The sequence below is a fragment of the Sceloporus undulatus genome, chromosome 6 (genome assembly GCF_019175285.1).
Source record: "Sceloporus undulatus isolate JIND9_A2432 ecotype Alabama chromosome 6, SceUnd_v1.1, whole genome shotgun sequence".
Classification (NCBI taxonomy): domain Eukaryota; kingdom Metazoa; phylum Chordata; class Lepidosauria; order Squamata; family Phrynosomatidae; genus Sceloporus; species Sceloporus undulatus.
Genome location: NC_056527.1, coordinates 82,305,306 through 82,325,945, shown reverse-complemented (window position 1 = coordinate 82,325,945; position 20,640 = coordinate 82,305,306). Strand labels below are relative to the sequence as shown.

The following is a 20,640-nucleotide window of genomic DNA, read 5'->3' as shown; positions in this document are numbered from 1 at the left end:
TAATAATGCTGTTGGTGGGATCTTCCATGTCAGACAGGCTTTTGCAGAGGAGCCAGACTAAATGTGCCAAGCAGCTATTGGGCAGTTGTAGTAGTGACTGGTATGCACCTGACGACACTTCAACACTGCAGGGTGCTTGAGGCGCTGTTTCAGCATTGCAGAAAGGAGCTCCAAAATGCCAGCCATGCAAAGTGGCCCCTTTCTCCTCTTCGCTACGCCTGTTGGGGTGTCTTGGGGCATGAAGCCCCATGGACACCCCTTTCCAGGCCACAGAGAAGCAGAATTTTACCACTTCTCCGTGGCCTGGAAAAGCGCCGGATTCGGGCCTCTGGGCTGTTGGTGAGGCTGCCCTGGCCCCAATCCACTGTGGAAAGAGGCGGCTGCAGACTGTCCCTTTTCTGCAGTCTGTACTGGACCAGCGGGTTCTTTTTACCCTGCGGTGGCTGCGCTTACATAACAATGCGGGCCCCATGTATACAGGGTGCCGCCATTGTTACATCCTCGTCATGTGCGAGAGTTGTGGGGCGTGTGGGCACTGCCCCCAGGCAACACTAGCACGTGACAAGGGAGTCACAAAAGGCCCATCTGTACCAGGCCATAGTTGTGAAAGATGGACATTAAAGAAAGCTGATAGGAAGAAATCAATTCATTTGAAATGTGGTGATGGAGTGAAGTTTTATGGACTTTTATGGACCGTGGACTGCTAAAAAGATAAATGAAAGGGTCCTAGAGCAAATCAAGCCTGAACTTTCCTTAGAAGCCAAGATGACTAAACAAGATTGCTTTGGACACATCATGAGAAGACATGACTCTCTAGAAAAGACAAGAATGCTTGGTAAGGTAGAAAGCAGTAGGAAAAGAGGAAGACCACATTACAGATAATTGAACTATAAATTTGTAACTGTAAACTGTATAGATGGATAAATCAAGGAAGCCACAACCCTGAGCCTGTAAGGTCTGAGCAGGGCTGTTGATGATAGGGTGGCTTGGAGATCACTCATTTATGGGGCCGCCATAAGTCAAAGTTGAATTGACAGCAGTTAACAATGACAACAAATCTAATAAAATAGTGGGAAAGGAATAGGTTCTCCATTATGTCAAGCAGTTAAGATGACCCACCTGGAGTATAATGCCATTATTCTAGCATCTCATTATCAGGATATCCCCTCCCTCACTGAACAAAAAATGAACACTAGATTTACTACTATCTGTGTCAGTGGATGGAGTGGATCCTGGACTATCTGAGTGTTAGAGGTGGTTTGCTGGGAGCTCTCAAGATTTCCAGTTCTTGTCAGAATAATTAAATATATTGGGGCAGACCTTCTATCCTGTCTCCTCTCTTTCTCTGTTCAGCACCAAGAACAAAGGATTATTTATTTTTTGAGGACTAGGCAGCTCTGTCACTTACCAAAACTGAATAGATTTTCCTCACAACAGAATGATAAAAAAATCTATCTAGGGAAGGAGAAGGAGGGGCAACCCACATAAGGGTAGAGTGCTAGAATCCTACTTTCAGGACAGTGCATCCAATTTCAGATTTGCTCCCCTTGCCTGGTGCAATCATGGAGAATAATGACACTCCTGTTGTTAAGCTCCCCCTTTTCCATTCCAAAGAGAAACACAGGGACTTACCTGGTCCATGGCGGGTGGTCCAGCAAATAGAGCCTTGTAGGCTGAAGCAGCCACTGACAAGGCTCCCTTCACCAAGCCACCAGCGAGGCTGTTTCCTTGGGTGTGTCTGCAGAGAAGGTTGGAATGAAAAGGTACCAAAGAAATGTCAGAAGATTCTCTCTACAAGACCACTCACTACATTTAGCTTACAATCCTTTTAATGGGGGGAGGGGTCTTCAGTAATGCATGATTAAAACTACCATAACCATGTATTTTCTAGACTGCAACGAGAAAAACAGGACTCTGTGACTTAGTGTAATACACTTAGAACAACACATTCATGTGTTGTTCTAAGTGTATTACAGTAAGTCAGACTACTGGTTCATTTAGCCCAGCATAAGCTACTCCAGCTGCTGTCATCTTTCTAATCTTGCCCCTGAAGGTGCCAAAGACTAGAACTGGGCCTCTGTGTATAGAAGGAATCAGCTCCACTAGTGAGTTATAGCCCCACACAAAGTCATGGCAGTTAAAGCCATCTGTGTGCGTTGGTTTCTTTGGACAATTTAATGTCTGTTTTTATTTGCTTGGGAAAGGGAAGAAATTTTACTGGGCATGGAAGCCTCACTTTTAACTATTTAAAGTACAGAATATGGTAATGTTACTGAAGCAGAACACCTCTGGTTCTCACCAGCACCTAAAAGGAAGACTGTTTCTGGTGGCTTTGTGACCCTAATACCTAGTTCTTGTCAAGAACCTGATTCCAGTATTCTCTGGACCAAATGAAATTTCTGAAGACTTTTCAAGGGTAATTCTCACATATAGCACATGAAGGTAATCCAATCACAGTATAATGAAAGCAAGTGTCATGTCATCATGGACAGAAACATCCTGGCAGCTCATGTTTTTCCCAAGATTTCCTCTGTTGGATGCTAGAGGTTGAACTGGGATTTCATGTAATGAAAGTGTTTCTCTTAACCTTCTCCTTGTCTTTAAAAATAAAATACAGTTGGACTTTTGTATCCACAGGGACCCATTCTTGACCCCTTGGGGGTATGAAAAAACACAGGACCTCAAAGAAACCAATCCCATCCCAAGCCTTTGATATTTTATGCATGCTGAATTCTTGTTCTAGATCAGATTATACACCTGCATGGTGCAATTTCTAATGCATGCAGGGTGTAAGACTAAACAGCCTTTGGGAAAGATGGAAGTGGGATATTTGGCGTCCATTGCCAACAAAATTAGGCTAACACCCTAGCTGAGAATAGGATACTAGTCAATAGCCAATCATAATAAAATCCTAGCCAGATCCCATTTTATTACCTGGAGATTCTGGGTATGTCTGCATGACCTTTTCATTCCTTGTTGGTTCAGGAATATGTCCTCCTGGCCTCTGAAGTACACAACACCCAGAGCATGAGAGCGGAACAGAACAGAAAGAAGACCAGCCTAATTGTTTACTGCAAAAAGTTCAAGAGCAGTAGCATTATCCTTCCTGAATCTACAGAATTCACTGCTCTTACGTAATAGTGTGTGTTTGTATACATGTTATATTTGCACAACCTGGCTTGAATTTCTGAAATTAAGAAGCCTATACAATGAATGCTCTTTTGTCATTAACAACTCCTAACCACCTACAACCCATAAAATTATAGTATGGTACCTTCTCCCATTTCATCAAGAATCAAAGGAGTTTCTTCTCTATTGCTTGCTTGGGTATTGATATTTTGTGAAAGTGCCAGAAATCTGTTATAAAACAAAGTAGACATTTGTGAAGACATAAGACCGAAGGGAAAAAATACTACAACTATTCTTACAACAACATAAACTTTATGGATAGAACTGGGAGGTCACTCAGTCAATCTCAACATATAAATCTACACCGCTTCAGAAATTCAAGTTAATTCCTCTTGCAACAATGGGTCACCTGGCTTTCCTCCCAGTTTGGATGTAATTTTTGTAGTAATGTTTTAACTTTTTATATTGTAATTTAATTTGTATTGTAAATGCTATTTTAACTGTTTTTAACACTTGTAAGCCGCCTTGATCATTTTTTTGGAAAGGCGGGGTATAAATAAAATTTATTATTATTATTATTATTAATTTTTTTTCTGGGCCCAATAATGAAGCTCAGTAGCCCCCCTCTGTCTACTCTTTGCTGTCACCTGCAGTCCTAACACAGTTCCTTTTTGCTCCACTTGATACCTTGTAGGCTGTGGTTCCACAATCTGAGGGGTCAGTGGCACTTCATCCAGGGTCTGAGAAGTGGTCAGTATATCATTGATGCTCTGTACTGGCAACTGGCTCTCTCCTTCAGGATTTGCTGGAGCCTCTGCTGTTTTCTCCACGCTTGGCTGAGAGAGAGCAGAACTGTACATGGAGTCACCCAGAGGACGGCTGGTATCAAAGCATTCTGGGAGTATTATAATGTAATCCTCAGAGGAGGTAGAAGATGCTTGGCTACAGACTTCATCCTTGGCATCATCTTCAGCCTCTCCATCCCTTGACTCCTCACCATCATGCATTGACAGTTTCTCTAGCAGAAAACAGAAAACAATGTTTCACTACAAAATTATTCTGTTCCCTTTCACTGGGCCTTTTATTGGTTTCTCTTGGGTATGTTTGTTCATCGAAGAACACGATCATTCCACCAGTAGCCCTCTCATATGGTTGGAAAGCACCAAAAGAGATTGCATCCAATTCTCTTATATACTGTCTGCTTTCTAAAATCAACCCACATACTCCAGAATAGCACACCACAAACAGAAACTGGGAGTACTAAAGTGGAAGATCTCAATCTCTGTTTCTAAAAGAGGATTCACCATCCCATTATCACACTTTTCTTTCACTTGTTCCAATTTGAATTTGCCTAGATATTTGAATGCATCAACCTGTTCCAACTTTATTATTCCCCATAAATCAAGGAAGTCTAACTTTTCACTGTGTAAATATCAGCACATTGGCCTTTGAGCAATTAATTGTAAAAGACTGCTATTACAGTTATCCACTGTGGATTTACTGTTATCATGTAGGGATCTGCTGTCAGTCCTGCCATACATCAGAGCCACTTTATATTCTTCAGTTATGGCTTCTCTTAAGAGAAGCAAACTCCAGCCACTTCATTTTACCAAACTCTAGTTCTTTGACTATCTCCATGCCTTGATTGGTAGACTCTGGCTCTTCTGGTGTAGAAACAGGATTGATGGTGTCCTTGGCTTTGGTGCTATAGTGAATGGTATCTTGAAGGGCTTGCAGAGAACCTAAATCAGGAAAAATGCAGGGGATCAGAACAAAATGACACAAGCTTCGGCTGCAGGCACAATGTTGTCAGTAGGATAACGTAAAGTACTCACCCTGTAAAGACTTCTTCCTTTGTGGGGGCCTGTGGTCAGGTGCAGCATCCAAGGTGAGAGAGCGAATGACTGTTTCGCAAACAAACTGGCTCCCACTCATGTCTTCTTCTGCTTCCTCTTGATTTGCTGAGTTTTCGGTCTTTCCCTTCCCCACCTGAGCGTCTGTTGGACAAGAGCAGTTGTTACTAGCTTCGGAAGTCATATAGATAAGAAATAGGACCTCCATAGAGGCTGGAGGAATGTATCCCTGACTCTCCAGGGATGGATTCTTACTTTCATTCCCCTTTGGGCAATAGGTCCATTGATTTCACTGACTTATAATACATTCACATGTTATTTATTCTTTTGCTTCCAAGTTTGTTAAGCATGGCAATGTTTGCCCCTTTCCTCAGTGCCAAGTAGATCAGGTGGTTAAATGCAACTAGATCTGAGAGGAGAGTGAGAACAGAAGTGATGGCTGAAGATACTGCAAAGACAGTGATGACTCCCTAAATCAAGGGAAGGGCCATTTCCCTAACTAGTTCTCACAGTGAAAGGGAGGCACTCTCCCCATGTTAAAGTTTTCAAGCTCCCCAAATGTATTTTATAACCTTAACCTTCTCAATTATCAGTAATACCTCTTCCCATGTGCTGATTCAGGAGAAAAGGGTGGAAGAAAACAGACTTTCTAAAGCAAGGGTGGGAATCATGCAGTCCTCCAGATGTTTTTGAATTGCAACTCCAAGTATTCCTCACCAATGGCTATACTGATGAGACTTGAAGTCTAACAACACCTGGGGGAGGGGGCTGTTCAATTCCTATCCCTGTGCTAGTGTTAGACTATATAAAAAGCAATCAAAATGCTAAATTGGCATGATTTACTAAGGTTGCTAAAGTTCACTATTCTTCTCTAGTTTACTTTGCCAGAGTACAGGCAGCCTAGGATTATGTCATTAAAAGTATCAGACTATTTTCCAGGTTCTAGAGTAGACCCTCTGGCGCAAAGTTAGTTTCCAGAACAAAAAGCCAACTAAGACATCTGGTCATTTTACTGATACTGGACAGTGATGGTTTTGGGCCAATAGTCAAGCCCAAAGAAATGGAGGATCCTTTAAGACCTGCTCAATGCTTTTCACTGCTTACCAGGCAATGGCTGACAAGTACTTTCTTCCTTCTCTTCCTGCTTTTGGTCCAGACTGGTGTTGTCCAGTGGGGAGCTGTCATGGGGCAGGACTGACATATCTGGACTTGTGTCTGAATGGCCAGGCAAAAGGTGATGCCACAAGGAAGAATAACAACCTCCTCTTAAAAGTAACAAAAACTATTTTGTGTGTATGGATGTTTCTAGGAAATTTGTTTGTAAAAGGTGGTGGAAGAGGTAGAGATTTGGATCTGCCTGGAAACAGCTGAGTGGTCACCATCATTCAAACAGCTTCCACTCTGGAAGAAAGAGAGCAAGCAAAGTGCCTAAGCCAAACAGATACTGGCTTAGAGGATATCCTGTTTTATTTGTGTCTTCATACCAAACTAAATACATGTAACTTTTGAGGAACTATTCCAGCATAATGTAATGCCCAAACCATCTGTGGTATCTCTTGTTTGGGAGTAGTTCAAGGATGCTCAAAGGCAGTCCTCTAGGATATTTAAATGTCTTATTTCTCCTATTTACACAGATCTTTTAATGGTTCTCGGATTGTTCTGATTTCTTTATTTGTATAGTCTTTTTGACTGCTGTCTTTGTAAAGAAATATATCACCATACAGTTTGGTTTGCATTGTTTCAATTATTAGGAAAATCCTGATTCTAAATCTAACACTCAATTGCTTCATTATTACTACTTAATGTTGTATTGGTTTGGGAAACAGAGGGCAGAGTTGCCAAGGAGACCCAAGGATATCCTGAAAGTTCTGGATGTCCTTGGGTCTCCCTGATGACCTTCGGTAGGTCTGGCTCCTTCTGTCCCTCCCAACTAGGCCAGTAATTTGCCTTCTCACTGCTTGCAAGAGGACAGAACACACACAGAAATACAAGGACCAGCAGCAGGCACAGAAGACTCAAGGGACTGGCCACAGTTCCTCTATAGGAATGTAAGCTTGGCAGGTGTTCAGTGATGTCAGTCCCAACATGGGCCCCAGACAAACTGCTAGACATGCACCTCTCGGGTAACGGAGACTGTACCCATCATAATGTATCAATCCCAGTCAAAAGCTTTCTGAAGAGACAAAATGCTTACCAACAGGAGTGTTGCGAGGGACCTGCTCCAGTTCTTGAACTATGTTAATGTCCAGCAATTCAAAGGAGAGTAAGTCCTAATGAAAGGAAATAAGAGAAAAGAGCAAAGTAAAAAAGAAAGAAAAAACAGCCATAAAATAAATGCCCCAATCCTAACTTGTACTGATATTTCACCTGAGCCGTGAGAAGGTCGACTGAAGGGATGTAGAACTCTCTAGCACTCAGGATGCTCTTTATATTTGGGGGAGCAGCCCGGCTGACCAAACCTCCCTGCATGGCACTATCAACAGCCTGCAGAGCTTCTGCCTTGAACTTTGAGAGTCTTTCCTGCAGGGAACAAGATTAATACTAAAAGGAGCACAGAGACATCTATTGAGGTAACTACTTCCACCCTAACTTGTCACACGCAAGCACCCCATTTTATTCCCTTTTTATACTATACCACTAACTTTATCATTGAGTTCTGTTGTTCTAGGTGTCTGTCAGAAAAAAATGTGGGGAGTGTAGAAGATGAAGAGTCTAGAATTTCTATTTGTCTCCTGTTGGGATGAGAGTTTGATGGAATAATAGGTCCTGCATACCCTAGGTTGGCTATTATATTGTAGATTGCAAAATAAGCTTTCAGAATCCTGTTCTTTGAATAAGTGCTCTTAAAAACCAGGATAATGTACATTTTTTTTCCCTGAGAACAAGAGACAACTTCTATACTAATTCCATTGGATCTATGCTCCATCAAGGAACACAGGGAATTGCCTCATACAGTAAAGCCACTGGTTCATCTACATATCTTAATATTGTCATGATCAGTCTTCACCAAATCAAAACCTCCAGGTTACTACAACATCCCCCATCTCCAGAATACATTCAAAGTCCATATGTGTTGCAGATGAAAACAGATTTAGTCTAATATATCTGGAATGCACTTACACTGGGATGTGTGGCTTATACTGATTGGCAAGAGGTCTCTGGGGTGGAGTCGGATGACAACTGTATGGCCCTGAACATGATGAACTACAGGTCTCAGCAGCTCATGCCAGCACTGCCAAATGGTGAGGAATGTTGGGATTTGTAGTTGAACAATATTTGGAGGGCCATGCAATTCCCAACCCTGCTCTAGTTTCAAACTGGAGTTTTCTTCTCTCTTTCTTAGCCTTATTGGTGCAAGTCTTAAAATTAGGACCTTACAAATACAATGCATAGGTTCTACTAATGAGCTATGGCCCTTCTCACTGAGGGAAATGCTACTACTGTAATATGATTTCCAATTCTGCTTGTCCAGAAAAATATCCAGTAAACTTTATGGTTCTTCAATAAATCCTGAAGGTATCTTAGGTTATCTTATCATCAGAAAATGAGGAATAGAACTACATATGTATGTCAAATTGCTTATTAGTTAATGAAAAGATTATCTTTGTCTAAATATTTTTCTCTATTTTGGAACACAGAGTACTATATAAACCACCTAACATATATACCTATGTTTTTTTGGTCTGAAAACTGCTTGCCACTATTAACGAAGCCAAACAACAGGCTGGCTAAAGAAAGACATGTATATTAAATCTTATGATGCAGTGCCAAATAGCCCAAGCTGTACCATACATTAGTATTATTGCAAATACAGGCAACCTATACAAGTAACTCAGTCGGAAGGCCAGGCCCCGGGGGGGGGGGGGGAGGGGAGAGACCAAGCAATTGAGGTCATGAAGTTAAATCCTCATAGCTGAAAGAATGTGAAAAGCATATGCAGCAAGTTGAGGCATGGGGGCCTGAGGGAAGAAGGGGTATAAAAGGAGGCAGAGGAGGGTAGATGAAGAAAGAAGGGCTGGTGAGGAGACTTACATAGCTCAGGGACATGAGGATCTCACCTCTTCCTTACAAAGGGATCTGCCCTTCTGGCAGAAAGTAGATACCAGTTTGCAATTCTCTGAGCAGTCAGTGCTGGAGGAAAAGGTGTCTACAACAATGCTACACCAGACCCGGGGCCCAAATTGCTCCCCTCTGTGAGATAACCGCCAATGAGATGTGTAGGTTCCTTCCACAGCTGGGGTCATAAATTCCACTGAGACAACCCCCACTTGCCCCGGCAGCAAGTAGGGTACACCTACATCCTTCTTCTCTGAAGATAGCAGCGTTAAGTTCCCCCACATGAATTTTAGCTGAAGGATGGAGACAAAGGACAAAACAGAAAGCCATTCCAGATACTGCAATGTTTCACAGTTAACTTTTTTCATGAACAAATTAGCCTAGACAGGTGAAAGATCCAAGTTCAAACGCCCATTCAGGTCTGAGCTTCACTGGTTGGGTTTGGACACTGTCCTACATAACCTAAGGAGAGACTACTGTGAAGATACCAGAATCCTATAAAGATTTGGGCTGCTTACTAAGTCCAAATAACCTTGAGTCATTTGATGCAAAATTCTTGGACTGAGGGAAGGAAGAAACTGGTCCTCTTTAAAGGAATAAATTAAGGGCTAACAGATCAAGGAAGCAGTTCACTCATTGTTTGAATTAACACATGAAATATTGGGCATTAGCTATCTTTTAAAACAGGGACAGGAAACCTTAAGCTATGGGAGTTCCCCATTCAGTATTCTTCTTTCATGATTTCTCAGAAAAATGGTGTTTGAATACCTTGTACATCTTAAATACATCAAATACTCTGCATGGACTCATCTGTGCTTTACAGGCTGAAAAGTTGTAGTGTTGGGGTTTACTCCTGAAAATACACAGAATTGAGCTGTGCTTTAAATACATGCTGATCAGGTGCCTAAACTGATAAGAATTACATGGAGTGTTGACCCCTGCTATGGCCCTGCCTGATCTGTCCTTAGACCAGCCCACCACTGTGACTTGGTCTCTTGACAGCTCTTCAAACTGGAATTCAGTCTCTGGGCAGATAAAGTTGAAACATGTCCAGACACAGTAATTGTGTGTTGTGAACTGGGGTTAGAAAGTAGAAAAATGAATTTGGTAGATCCATCCTTGCCCTCCCCACCTTGCACAAAAATGCCCTCTCAATAATTCTGTACTGTTATCGTAAATTAATCCTCCACCTTCCCATTTGTTCAGCAGCAAGAGAAAGCAGCTACGGATAATTTCTGCCTTGTGCTTTAGCAGTTTGGACAGGGCCCCATATCAGCTGTGCCTGGCTGAGAATCAAAACCAAGTTTGTACCCCAATAAGCAAATTACATGATGGGAACAACACCAGCACTCAGTCATAAAAAATGTGAAATAAGAATAGAGTATTGCTGGACTTGTGCAGAACAACTTTCTCTCTCATCAGTGAGTACATATTTACATATCTGGGCAGAAAATGTAGCTGGGGGAAGAGAGTGCACTAACAGGGATTGACCAGCAGAAGGCTGTAGCATGCCTCTGTACAGATTAAGCACTGCAACACACCTTGGTGTCAGAGTTCCACTCCATGTTGCCAGTGTTCCTCATGCGCCAATGTTTGATGAAGGATGTCCTTGGCTGGAGGCGAGTTCCATCTGGCAGATTCTCATCCACAAAGGCAGCACTCAGAGTAGGGACAATGACAGGACAACCCTGAAGGGGACTGCAAAGAAGAGGAGGACCTCTGATGTTACCCAACTGACATTAGGTGCAGGAAAGTTCATTCCCTCCCATTAAGTGAGGCATATTTAAACTAATCTAAGGTTAAGAACAGGTCTGCACTACAAATCATTATGGCTTCCCCTAAATAAAGTACCCTGGAAATGGCAGACAAAGAAGGACACAGAGATTTTGAGTAAAGAATCTTTGGTATCCTCAAGTGATCCTTCTTAGGGCTCCAGGAGAGGGAGTAACAGCAAACCCAAGGACCCGAAGTGAAGCAGAAGGTCAGACCCTATTCCATAGTCTGACTAAGGCAGAGCATATTTCAAAGAGTCCAGAATCCACCAAAATTCAAACCTGGGGTGGCAGCTGCTTCCCTCCCCCCCTGTCCCTTGGTCCAGTCCCAAGACTGCTTACACAAGTGTGCTGGACTGCAGGTTCTCAGTCTTGGTAGCTGTCAAACTGGTGTTGTCCAGAGCATGGGCAGAGTTCCAGAGGTGGATCTTCCGATGCAACTTCAGCTGCTTTTTGAGTTCCCGTACTTCAGCTTTGCGCTGCTTCTTCTCTGCTCGCAAACGCTGCTTCTCAGCCTTTAGGAAACGCTTATCCATCTGTTTCTGGAGCCTACAGAAATCAAAAGAAAAAATAAATTCTGCTTCAACAGCTGGATTTGTGACAAAGATTCATCTCTAGGATCAGAAGCGTTGTATTAGTGAAACTATTCATACACCTATTGTGTATTCTTGTTTACCAGGACATGCAAGTCTTAAAACTGGACGTAATGAGTGGTGAGTTTTGCTTAATATCATTCCTAATGTCTCTTGGGGATCCCATCTGTCAACTGGCAGCACACACTAATCCAGGAGATAGCAACCTCTGGCTCAAAGGCCTTAGGCACTGCAATCTGGCCTACCAGAGACTCTCTGGCCTGATACAGACAGCCAAAATAAAGCTGCTTCGAGTCACTTTGGAGGTATGGTGTTTCAATGATGCATGCGTCCTAAGAGTCTGGAAGCTTCACCAAAGCTGCACTCCAGTCCTTAGGAGTGGAGCATGGCTTCGGTGTGGCTTCTGGACTCTTAGGACACGTGCATCATTGAAACACCATACCTCCAAAGTGTCTGTATAGGGCCTCTGTTCCCTCTGCAAAGCTCCTTACGTCCATGATTATGACAACCCCTCCCTTCCATGCTATTATTAAGGGAGAGGGAGTTCCTGGGTGTGCAGGGGAACACTTCCTGTTATTTCCAGTCTTAGGCAGTGGAGAGACTCTGGCTGAGAAAGTTTGACTTCATTCCTTGTTCATCTTCTTTGTTTTGTTTCCTGATCACTTTCCTTGCAAAGGGAAGGGGAGGGATAATAAAGCCAGAGCCCTGCCTACATGGGGGTTCTGGTAGTCCAGCTAGTGCTTCAGGTAGGGACTTTGTGATGTTAGGAGCATGACCATGCCACCAGTGTCACTTGATGAGCAAATAAACTTGAGATGTCTCATCTAAATGCGCTTCTGAGCAGAAGGATGGGCATATGGTCTGGCTTCCCAACCCAGTTACTCATCTCTCTTCTACATAGCAGACCGCTGGATGTGTGACTAGTTCAGATGTCTCAAGTTTTTGTCTCAGCTTGCCCTGCCCTAAACCATCAAAGCTAGAAAACATGTAATGCATTATTTGGAGAAAAACAATTTTGATCTGCTCTGCTTACAGGAAACCATGATGAGGGATGGAGATTTAAAATATTTAAGGAATAATAAGTTGGGAACTTTATTTTGTGCAACGGTCAATACAAGGAAGAGAGGTGTTGCAATATTGGCAATCCAAATAATTAAAGGACTATGGCTCTAGTGACCAATGTTTGAATCCTAGCTCAGCCATATAAAACCACTGTGTGGGCCTGGGGAAGTAAAAACACTCTCTTAGCCTCAGAAGATGGAATGGCAACTTTGCCTCTGAAGAAACTGGCCAACATCTAGACACATGCTGTCAAATGATGTGGCCAAATTAACATAAGCACATAAGAAAAAAAGTTGTGTGGAAGCAGGCCAAAGGCTCACTGTCCAACTTTCTGTTCCCACAGTGATGCTAATAGGAAGCCCACAAGCAGGACATGAGCACAACAGCATCATCCCACTCATATTTTCCACCAAGAAATATTCAGAGCTCTACTACCTCCAGTAATGGAGACCTTAGGTGCCCAATAAGTCGGAAATAACTTGAAGGCACACAACAAAGGGGGGTGGATCAGAATAGCAATGTAAAAAAAAACCCTTGGTGTGAAGAAAGTGGATACTTGCTATAATAATTACAATTTTTATACTACAAAATACTAGAATTTGGGGTCATCCCATGAAACTGAGTAGTGGGAGATTTGGGACAGATAAAAGGTATTTCACACAGTACATAAACTATGGAACCTGATATCAAAAGATGTGGTGATGGCCATCAACCAAATGTTTTTTAAAAGGAATTCGGCAATTCGTGGTGCCAAGTCTATCAGTAGCTACTAGCAATGATAGCTGTACATTATCTCCAGTATTGGAGGCAACAGAGCTCTGAATATTGGTTGGTGGGAAATATGAGTGGGATGATGCTGTTGTGCTCATGTCCTACTTGTGGGAACAGAAAGTTGGACAGTGAGCCTTTGGCCTGATTCCACACAATCGTTTTTCTCATGTTCTTATGTTAATTTGGCCACATCATTTGACAGCATGTGTCTAGATACAGTTGGCCTTTCACATCCACAGATTTTTTATTCACAGATTTAAACATCCACTGATTGAAAATGTTTATTTAATTATTTCATTTATATGCCACCTTACTCCCCAAAGGGACCCAAGGCAGCTCACAAATTAAAAAAAAAAAAAAAACCCCATAAAATAGAATCATCGAATAAATTTAAAACAGTTAAAACCCTCTAAAAACAATATAAAATTACATACATATGCAGAAGCTAAGGTTGATTCCACTACCTTTAAATTGGACTGTGAGTTGGTTTGAACCAGTTCAAACGACCCTGGTTCCCACTTAATTGAATGCTGGGTGATTCTGAGAAGGGGGCTATGTGTTGACCCATTTAACCGGTCTTTTTTATACTAATTTTTTCCGCTTCTTTTTTGAGAATCAAATCTGCGCAAGGAGAAACACATGTGTGATTGGCCAAAGGATAAACTAAGCAAGATGTGTGCTGTACCTGACTTGCTCCAGAGTGGCGAGACGAGGTGAGAACTGCCCAAGGTTATACGATTCTGAGATACCAGGACAGGCCTTCGCAGCTTCCAAAGCACATGATTAGGATCATGGCATATACTCCTGCTTCACACAGTTGCAGATGCTATAGGATGGGCACATTACTGTAAAGAGAGGAGGGTAAGTATTTGGTTACTGAATAGTTGTTTCAATCATTCCCAACTAATGTTTAAATTATCTGTACAAAAATGCAATGACTTATCAAAAGCCACAGAAAATAAAAGTAATGTTTCTCTCCTTAGTACAGAGCTGGGGTAAGCAACTGGGAGCCATTTTGCCACTCTAAGAACCCCACTATTGGACTGCAGACTAAGCAGTGAAATCAGTAGCAAATCATGAAGGACAACCCCAGATGTTGGGGGGGGGGGGGAGGGGGAAGGGACGATCCTTAATTGACAACTAACTTGACGCAACACAACAAGGCAATATATGGTGTTGCTGAACAACACTCTCCATCTCTGAGAGTCAATCAAACCCGGTTTGATTTTTCAACGGCACTTCTGTTTCTGAAATAGGCAAACCATTTGGAAGAGATCGACCAGAGCAAATGATTAGAAGAGATATGCCCACCATTTGCTAGTAAAGTTTGATCTGAATGACTTCTCTTTTTTCCTTGTTACAAGGAAGGTAGACAGTTAAAAATAGGATTTATTTTCTTTTGCTAAAGAAATACAGGTGTTGTTAAGAAGAGCACTTGATGGTCACTTGAGTTATTTCCCACCCAACCTGTTTGTCCTTGCCCCAGTTTGTTCTGGGCTTCCAGATTCATTCCTATTCTCATCGTGTTCCAAAGTAATAAAGACCTTTTCTTTCTGTCATACCTACAGCCTGACATTATGGAACAAGGACAGCCACAAAACCTCACACTCCAACCACTTCTGTCTTTCCTTACCTGCACTGGTATCGAATACCACAACAATAGAGGTCTGACAGTTTGCCCTGCAGGAGAGGAGCCAATCAAAGGGATTGCTTTGCACTGGAGGGCTCACAGTGTGTCCTGGTGTTTGAGCTGCTCAAGGAGCTGGGGAGCTGGTTAGAGAAGAGACTGCTTCTCACTCAGCTTCTGTTCACGTCATTTCAACAGTCTCTAGAACCACTTGTTCCCGGAACTAGAAGATTGGTGGTAGAGGAGAGAAGAGTTTGCCTACTGAGTGATATCCCAAAGCACTGCTCCAAAAGTCAATCACTTACCATGCTGGGTTCCACATTCCCACAGAATTTGTATATACAGTCAGCCACATACTGAAACAACCAGAAGCAGCTCATGAGAACACAAACATGGTCAACACTTGTGCGCACCAACACCACTGCTGATAGAATCCAGGATATAACATTTATACGCCTTTCAAGTACCTTACAAACAACAGAAGTTATTCTCTTCCCCCCCTTCTACCCGATCTTTCTTCCCCCCCTGCGCTGCCTTAGCTCGTTTCTCCCCCCTTTTTTCAATCCCCGTTCCCCATTTTTTTTCCTTTATTTTTTCCTCTCCCGAATTTTTCCTTCTTTTTATCCTTGTCCCTTTACATTTATCCCTTTCTCCCCCAAGCATTTCCCTGTTCCCCATTCCCTCACCTCTAATTCCACTGCTCTAATGTCAGCCTATATCAAGTGTATTTATCCAGTTTGCATTTTATATGGTTCTGGTATCATATTAAAATTGTGTATGTGAAACTTCCTTCTACAATGTGGAGCCACAAGTAGACGAAAGCGTCAAGTTATTCTCACCACTGAGTCACTATTAGCCCTGTCAGTGACCCATGCCTCAAAATTGTAAGAATAATTGCTGAAGTACTTACCTTTCTCACAGTAGCTTGTGAACCCTCAGTGGGGCTTCACTGGATGGTGCCCACTCTAGACAAGATTCTAAACAAAAACAGAAATAATAAATGCAGTTGCATAACTTATGTATTACTATAGTCTTTTAGCTGGAATTGAACAGGCACAGGAAATTATTTCCTGACTTCCTTGGACGCCATTCATTGATTCAACCTGAACAAGAGTAGCAAACGAGACATGGTCAGTCTTCATTCGTTGGCCACTTTCCTTACAAAACAAACTGGGGTCTGGCTTCCTGCTAAAAACAGAATCTCATCCATCCTTTTTGACCAGAGCAGAATATAAATTAGCTTTGTGTATTTGTGGATGATGGAGTATTTGAATTTGTTGCACATATTGTGAAGAAAGAGTTTAATGGCATGTTTGAGACTAGCAAAGTATTTCCGGCATAATGATTTTTGTAACTTCGTTCCACTTCATACATATAAGCATGTGATTAGGTGGCTTCCTCATGAATCATTTATGTATATAAATGTATTAATCTGTTAACGTGTCAGTAGCCCAATTGCTGCGCTGCTTTATTGCATTCAAACTATTCCTGCAACACTTTTGGAAATTTGTCACAATTTCCTCCCTTGTTTTTGTAAAAACATGAAGACAATTTTCTTCTACTACGGGTGCGAAAAACCCTGGCACTTGCCCCAAAAAGAGCATGCTTCACGGTCGCCCCTGAGCAAACGCCTGGACTTGGGCTGTGCAACACATTGGCGCACATCCCAAGCACTTGTTTTATTAGCAGTAAAAGCTTGGCTTTCCCTCTCGCTCGCTGTGGCTTTCATGACACTCCTGAAGGCGTGTAAACACTGCACTGCATGCCTGAGTTGTTCGATAGCCTGTCCCATGCCTGGGCACCAAGTGGCTATGAAGCCAGCTTCAGAGCATGTGGCATCAAAACACCGTTCTCTAAGACTCCTGGATGGCTAGTGCAAAAGGGGCAGTCTTTTTTTAGAGATTCCACTACTATCTAACAGACTGTTACTTCTTCAGAGTATCGAGAATATTGGCTGAATGGTACTTTTTAACTCTTTCTTTGATCACTGGTAGGAAGGTAATCCGAAAATGAACAGCTATTCCTGCAGTATGGCATTAATCCTGAATTGATTTCAATTCTTTTTAGCCTCCTATTATAAACAAAGGAATAATTAGGATTGAAAATGAAACTCATCCATTTATATTTGCCTTCAATTTGTGTCATACATTTTTCCACAACCTGTGAACAGCTGAACATTTGTTAAGATATTGTGAACCTAACATTTTGACTGACAGTGTTTAGAATAGTCGATTCTGTGCATGAAAACTGAAACAAATAGGGCTATATCCACACTGTTAGTATGTTAAACTGAACTACTTAATTATAGGACCAGCACTAATTTCAATAATGCCCGCATTCACTCAGTAGTCTTACTGTGATTTGAAGCTAAAGCTGGGATTTTCACCCTGAGTGAAACAGTTACCAAAGATGCACAGTGTGCAATACCAACGTACATACAGTACTAGGAACTGGAAGGCTTGTCTGTTTTAAAAATTAACCGTAAGCACAATCATGCTTGCATACCAAACTCCAAAGTGGCAATACAATTTCAAATTCAATAATTTGTTTGAAATTAATGAACTTTCATAGGCTTTAGCAGGTGGGAGAAATTATCAAGCTTCTAACTTTATAGTTGTCTACCAATACCTGCCACAGTTCTCCAAGCCCCACTGTTTTCTTGGATGGTTGTTGGATGTATGGATTTTAGAAACAGTAAGAATTAATACACTCAATTTAGAATATCTGACACAAACAAGTCTATCAGGGTTTTTTGTAAATCAGCACTCTGCTTAATCGTCACACTTGGCAATAAGGCTGAAAATACAAAGGAGTATTTACTCCAGCCCTTTGCATTAAATCTAAGAAGAAGGTGTTGTTAGCTTGGGAATAGTGTCCTAGAATCTTAGATACATTTCATCAGCATTCTTTTTTCATACTGTCCACTCCATAATGAAGAAACACTGCTCTTATAAAAAAGGACAACCTTCTTGTAACTATCTAAATGTTTTCTATTTAATGCAAATCCTTGTTTCATATGTTGTATTTGGGAAACAAACAAAATATAACAAAAATAACAGAATTATGGTATTCCATGATCAGTAAAAGGACGTCAGTGGCTTTATAAAATTTGCACTTCTGTCTGTTTTATTTTTCCCCCATCTCTTCACATAGACAGGCCTATTCCATCAAAACCCCAAATTCCACCACCTTATGCATGATCTTCCAACAGAACAGCAATTGCCGGGCGGTCTTAACTGCATACTGGTGTGCTTGAGATGGAGTTAGGTGTGTTTGAAGGGGGTGTTCTTGTTGTGTGTGTGTGAAGGATTGTATGTTTGTGGTGTGGGTTGGGCGTTAACCGATATACACAAAAAAGCATACCCAGTGTCCATGTTGCTGGGGTGTGTAGAGTTGTGTGTTTTATGTGGTCTGGGGTGTAGTTGTGTGGTTTAGATAATGAACATGAATTTTTTTGTTGTTTGTTGGTCGGGGACATTCGGTTGTGAGGGGTGGAGGTAAGTTGGATGGTTCCGACCACTACATTCTGAGTAGAAATCCAAGAACTCGGGCCACATGTTCCTCTCGTGGAGGTGGGGGGGGCAATGTTGCCCCTTAGTATATTTCAAATGTATGTTGGGAAGACTTGAGGAGTGAGCGGATCCAGCACAGTGGGACGTGGTGTACATGAATGGGTGGATCTCATGTCGGTTAGGGGGACCAAGGAGATTTGTTTTGTATGTTACTGGTCAGATGTCACAAAGTGTCTATCTCGCATTTCTTAGTGGGTACCCGTTTCTAGCCAGAAAGTCCTATTTTATGATCAATTCCCTATAATTTGAAATTTATGGAGACCGTCTCATGAACCCATGGCCCACAGTTTACCGTAATGGCTGTAACGATGAGTTTAGGCATGGCGTTGGTGAAGTGACTGAGTAATTTGTTGCCTCCCCTCCTAACAAACAAAATATTCACAAGTCTGCTTAAATTAAAATACACAACGGTTTTTGGACTTCCTGTTGTTCCCCCTCGCCTCCTTTATTCTTCTCTATGGAAACTTTGTCCTGTGCCAACGGTTCGAGCAAGCACAGACATAGTGAGAAAGAGGCTGTTCTCCCATCCTTTAGAAGCACGGTAGCCTCTCAATTTGCTTGTGGGGATTTTGTGGGAAAGCCATCTTGGAGAATACTTAATTCATACACTGTCATACTTAGTGTGATTATCCATCGTGCTTTTTTTCCCCCCCCCCCGCAACACTGCATTCTAAACAAAGAGTTTCCTAATGTCTACATGTCTTCATATGTTCATCGGACACTCACAGTGGTGATGTGTGAAAAGCTTTCTCTACAGAGGAGAGCCAAAATGCCAAGTCCACATGCCAACAATGGGAATCAGCCAATCTCCATTCTTTCAAATAATATCAAAGCTGCTGCTGGGTTTGAAATGCCAACAAATAATTCCCTATTGCAGATGATACCTTTCCCCTGTCTTTTGCCCCTCTCTATCTACAATGCCAAGTGAGGCCTATAGGCCATGCATAAAGCAGCCAGTTTGGGCACAGTAACTACTCAATGAGGGGCTACCATAGAAACAGATTCAATCATGCATCAATGTGTGGTGGTTGCGGCACTGATCATGATATTAGCCCTACTGGTTGAATGTATTGCAACTCGGTTTCTTGATGGGGGTGGGCTGTAAGATATTAGCTTCCCATTTATCAGACAAGGACCTAATCTTTATTAGACAGGTAACTGTTTGTACTGTGAGGCTGAACCTCTAAATGCTAACGCCAAAAATGCATGGCTTGGTCGGAAACAGACCTATCTAACTTGAAGTTTCTTCATATTATGCCAGTAGTGTTATTCTGCATGCACTGATTCCCATCTGCTTCGTTCTGGCTCATTTAAAGTGCTGTATTACGAAACACTAGAATACTGACTTGGGAACTATATCATCTGAAATTTGTATCATTCTATTCATTTCCTCCCTGTATATGGTTACAAGGACTCTTAGATTCTCTTTGGTCTCACCCAGTTTCCAGATGGCCGTAAGAAAATGAGGCAGGTGGCCTCCTAGGGAAGGGGCTTCTTCAGCCTTAGTGACAACCCAGTTATGGAAGAACCATCCTAAAACGGCCCTCAACCTTCTTGAGATTCTCGTCTGAATCACCCTTTTTGTGTGTGTCAGGTGGAGACTCTTTCTTTTCCTTTTTAAAAACAAAAAATTATTCCTGATTTTTAAATAACCTTGGACTCTCTCCTCCTTTTAGTTTACTATTTTATTTGAGCTGCCCACCTTGTTTTAAATACTTTAATTAGTAATGAATGTGCTTTTAAGCGTTTTAAAATATTCAATGGATAATGCATATCTTTTACACATTTATTTTTGTTGTGACCTAAGCTGTCAAGATAAGGCGAATGGGCAATCATGACGACACTGAATAAAATCACACTTCTCTCTCTGACACCACAACACAAGTACACAACTACCATAGCAATTGCACTGAACATACAGCATAGAACAAGTCTTATAAAGAATTGTGGAAAGGTATCTCAAGACAGCAATATAGCCTGCCGGGTCGTCAATCAACCCACGAATGATTATTAGGCTGTCTAAAACCTTACTTGCTGCTCCACCTATGTCTTTTTCAGAACTAACAATATATGAAACTATGCACAGGCATCTTGTTTTAGACTAAGCAGATGAAAGAAAAAGTACTACCCCTATTTTCAAGCAAAGGTTCTTAAAAGAAATATATGGCACCTCTGTTCCATACTGTGGCTTTCAGCATACACGAA

The 20,640-nt window shown here is 41.9% G+C and overlaps 1 protein-coding gene across 1 annotated transcript in view; it reads right to left on the bottom strand.

The window, feature by feature from the left end:
• Positions 1–307: 307 nt before the first annotated feature.
• The window catches only part of NBR1 (NBR1 autophagy cargo receptor), a 67,790-nt gene continuing 47,457 nt past the window's right edge, over positions 308–20,640 (bottom strand). Inside the window, 15 exon segments of the mRNA XM_042473617.1 lie at positions 308–1,787; positions 3,275–3,357; positions 3,817–4,147; positions 4,740–4,871; positions 4,965–5,126; positions 6,087–6,197; positions 7,177–7,252; positions 7,350–7,502; positions 9,041–9,331; positions 10,580–10,736; positions 11,153–11,359; positions 13,922–13,985; positions 13,988–14,032; positions 14,035–14,062; positions 15,169–15,219. Of these exon segments, the coding sequence (XP_042329551.1) occupies positions 1,588–1,787; positions 3,275–3,357; positions 3,817–4,147; positions 4,740–4,871; positions 4,965–5,126; positions 6,087–6,197; positions 7,177–7,252; positions 7,350–7,502; positions 9,041–9,331; positions 10,580–10,736; positions 11,153–11,359; positions 13,922–13,985; positions 13,988–14,032; positions 14,035–14,062; positions 15,169–15,219 (2,091 nt within the window). The 3' untranslated portion in view covers positions 308–1,587.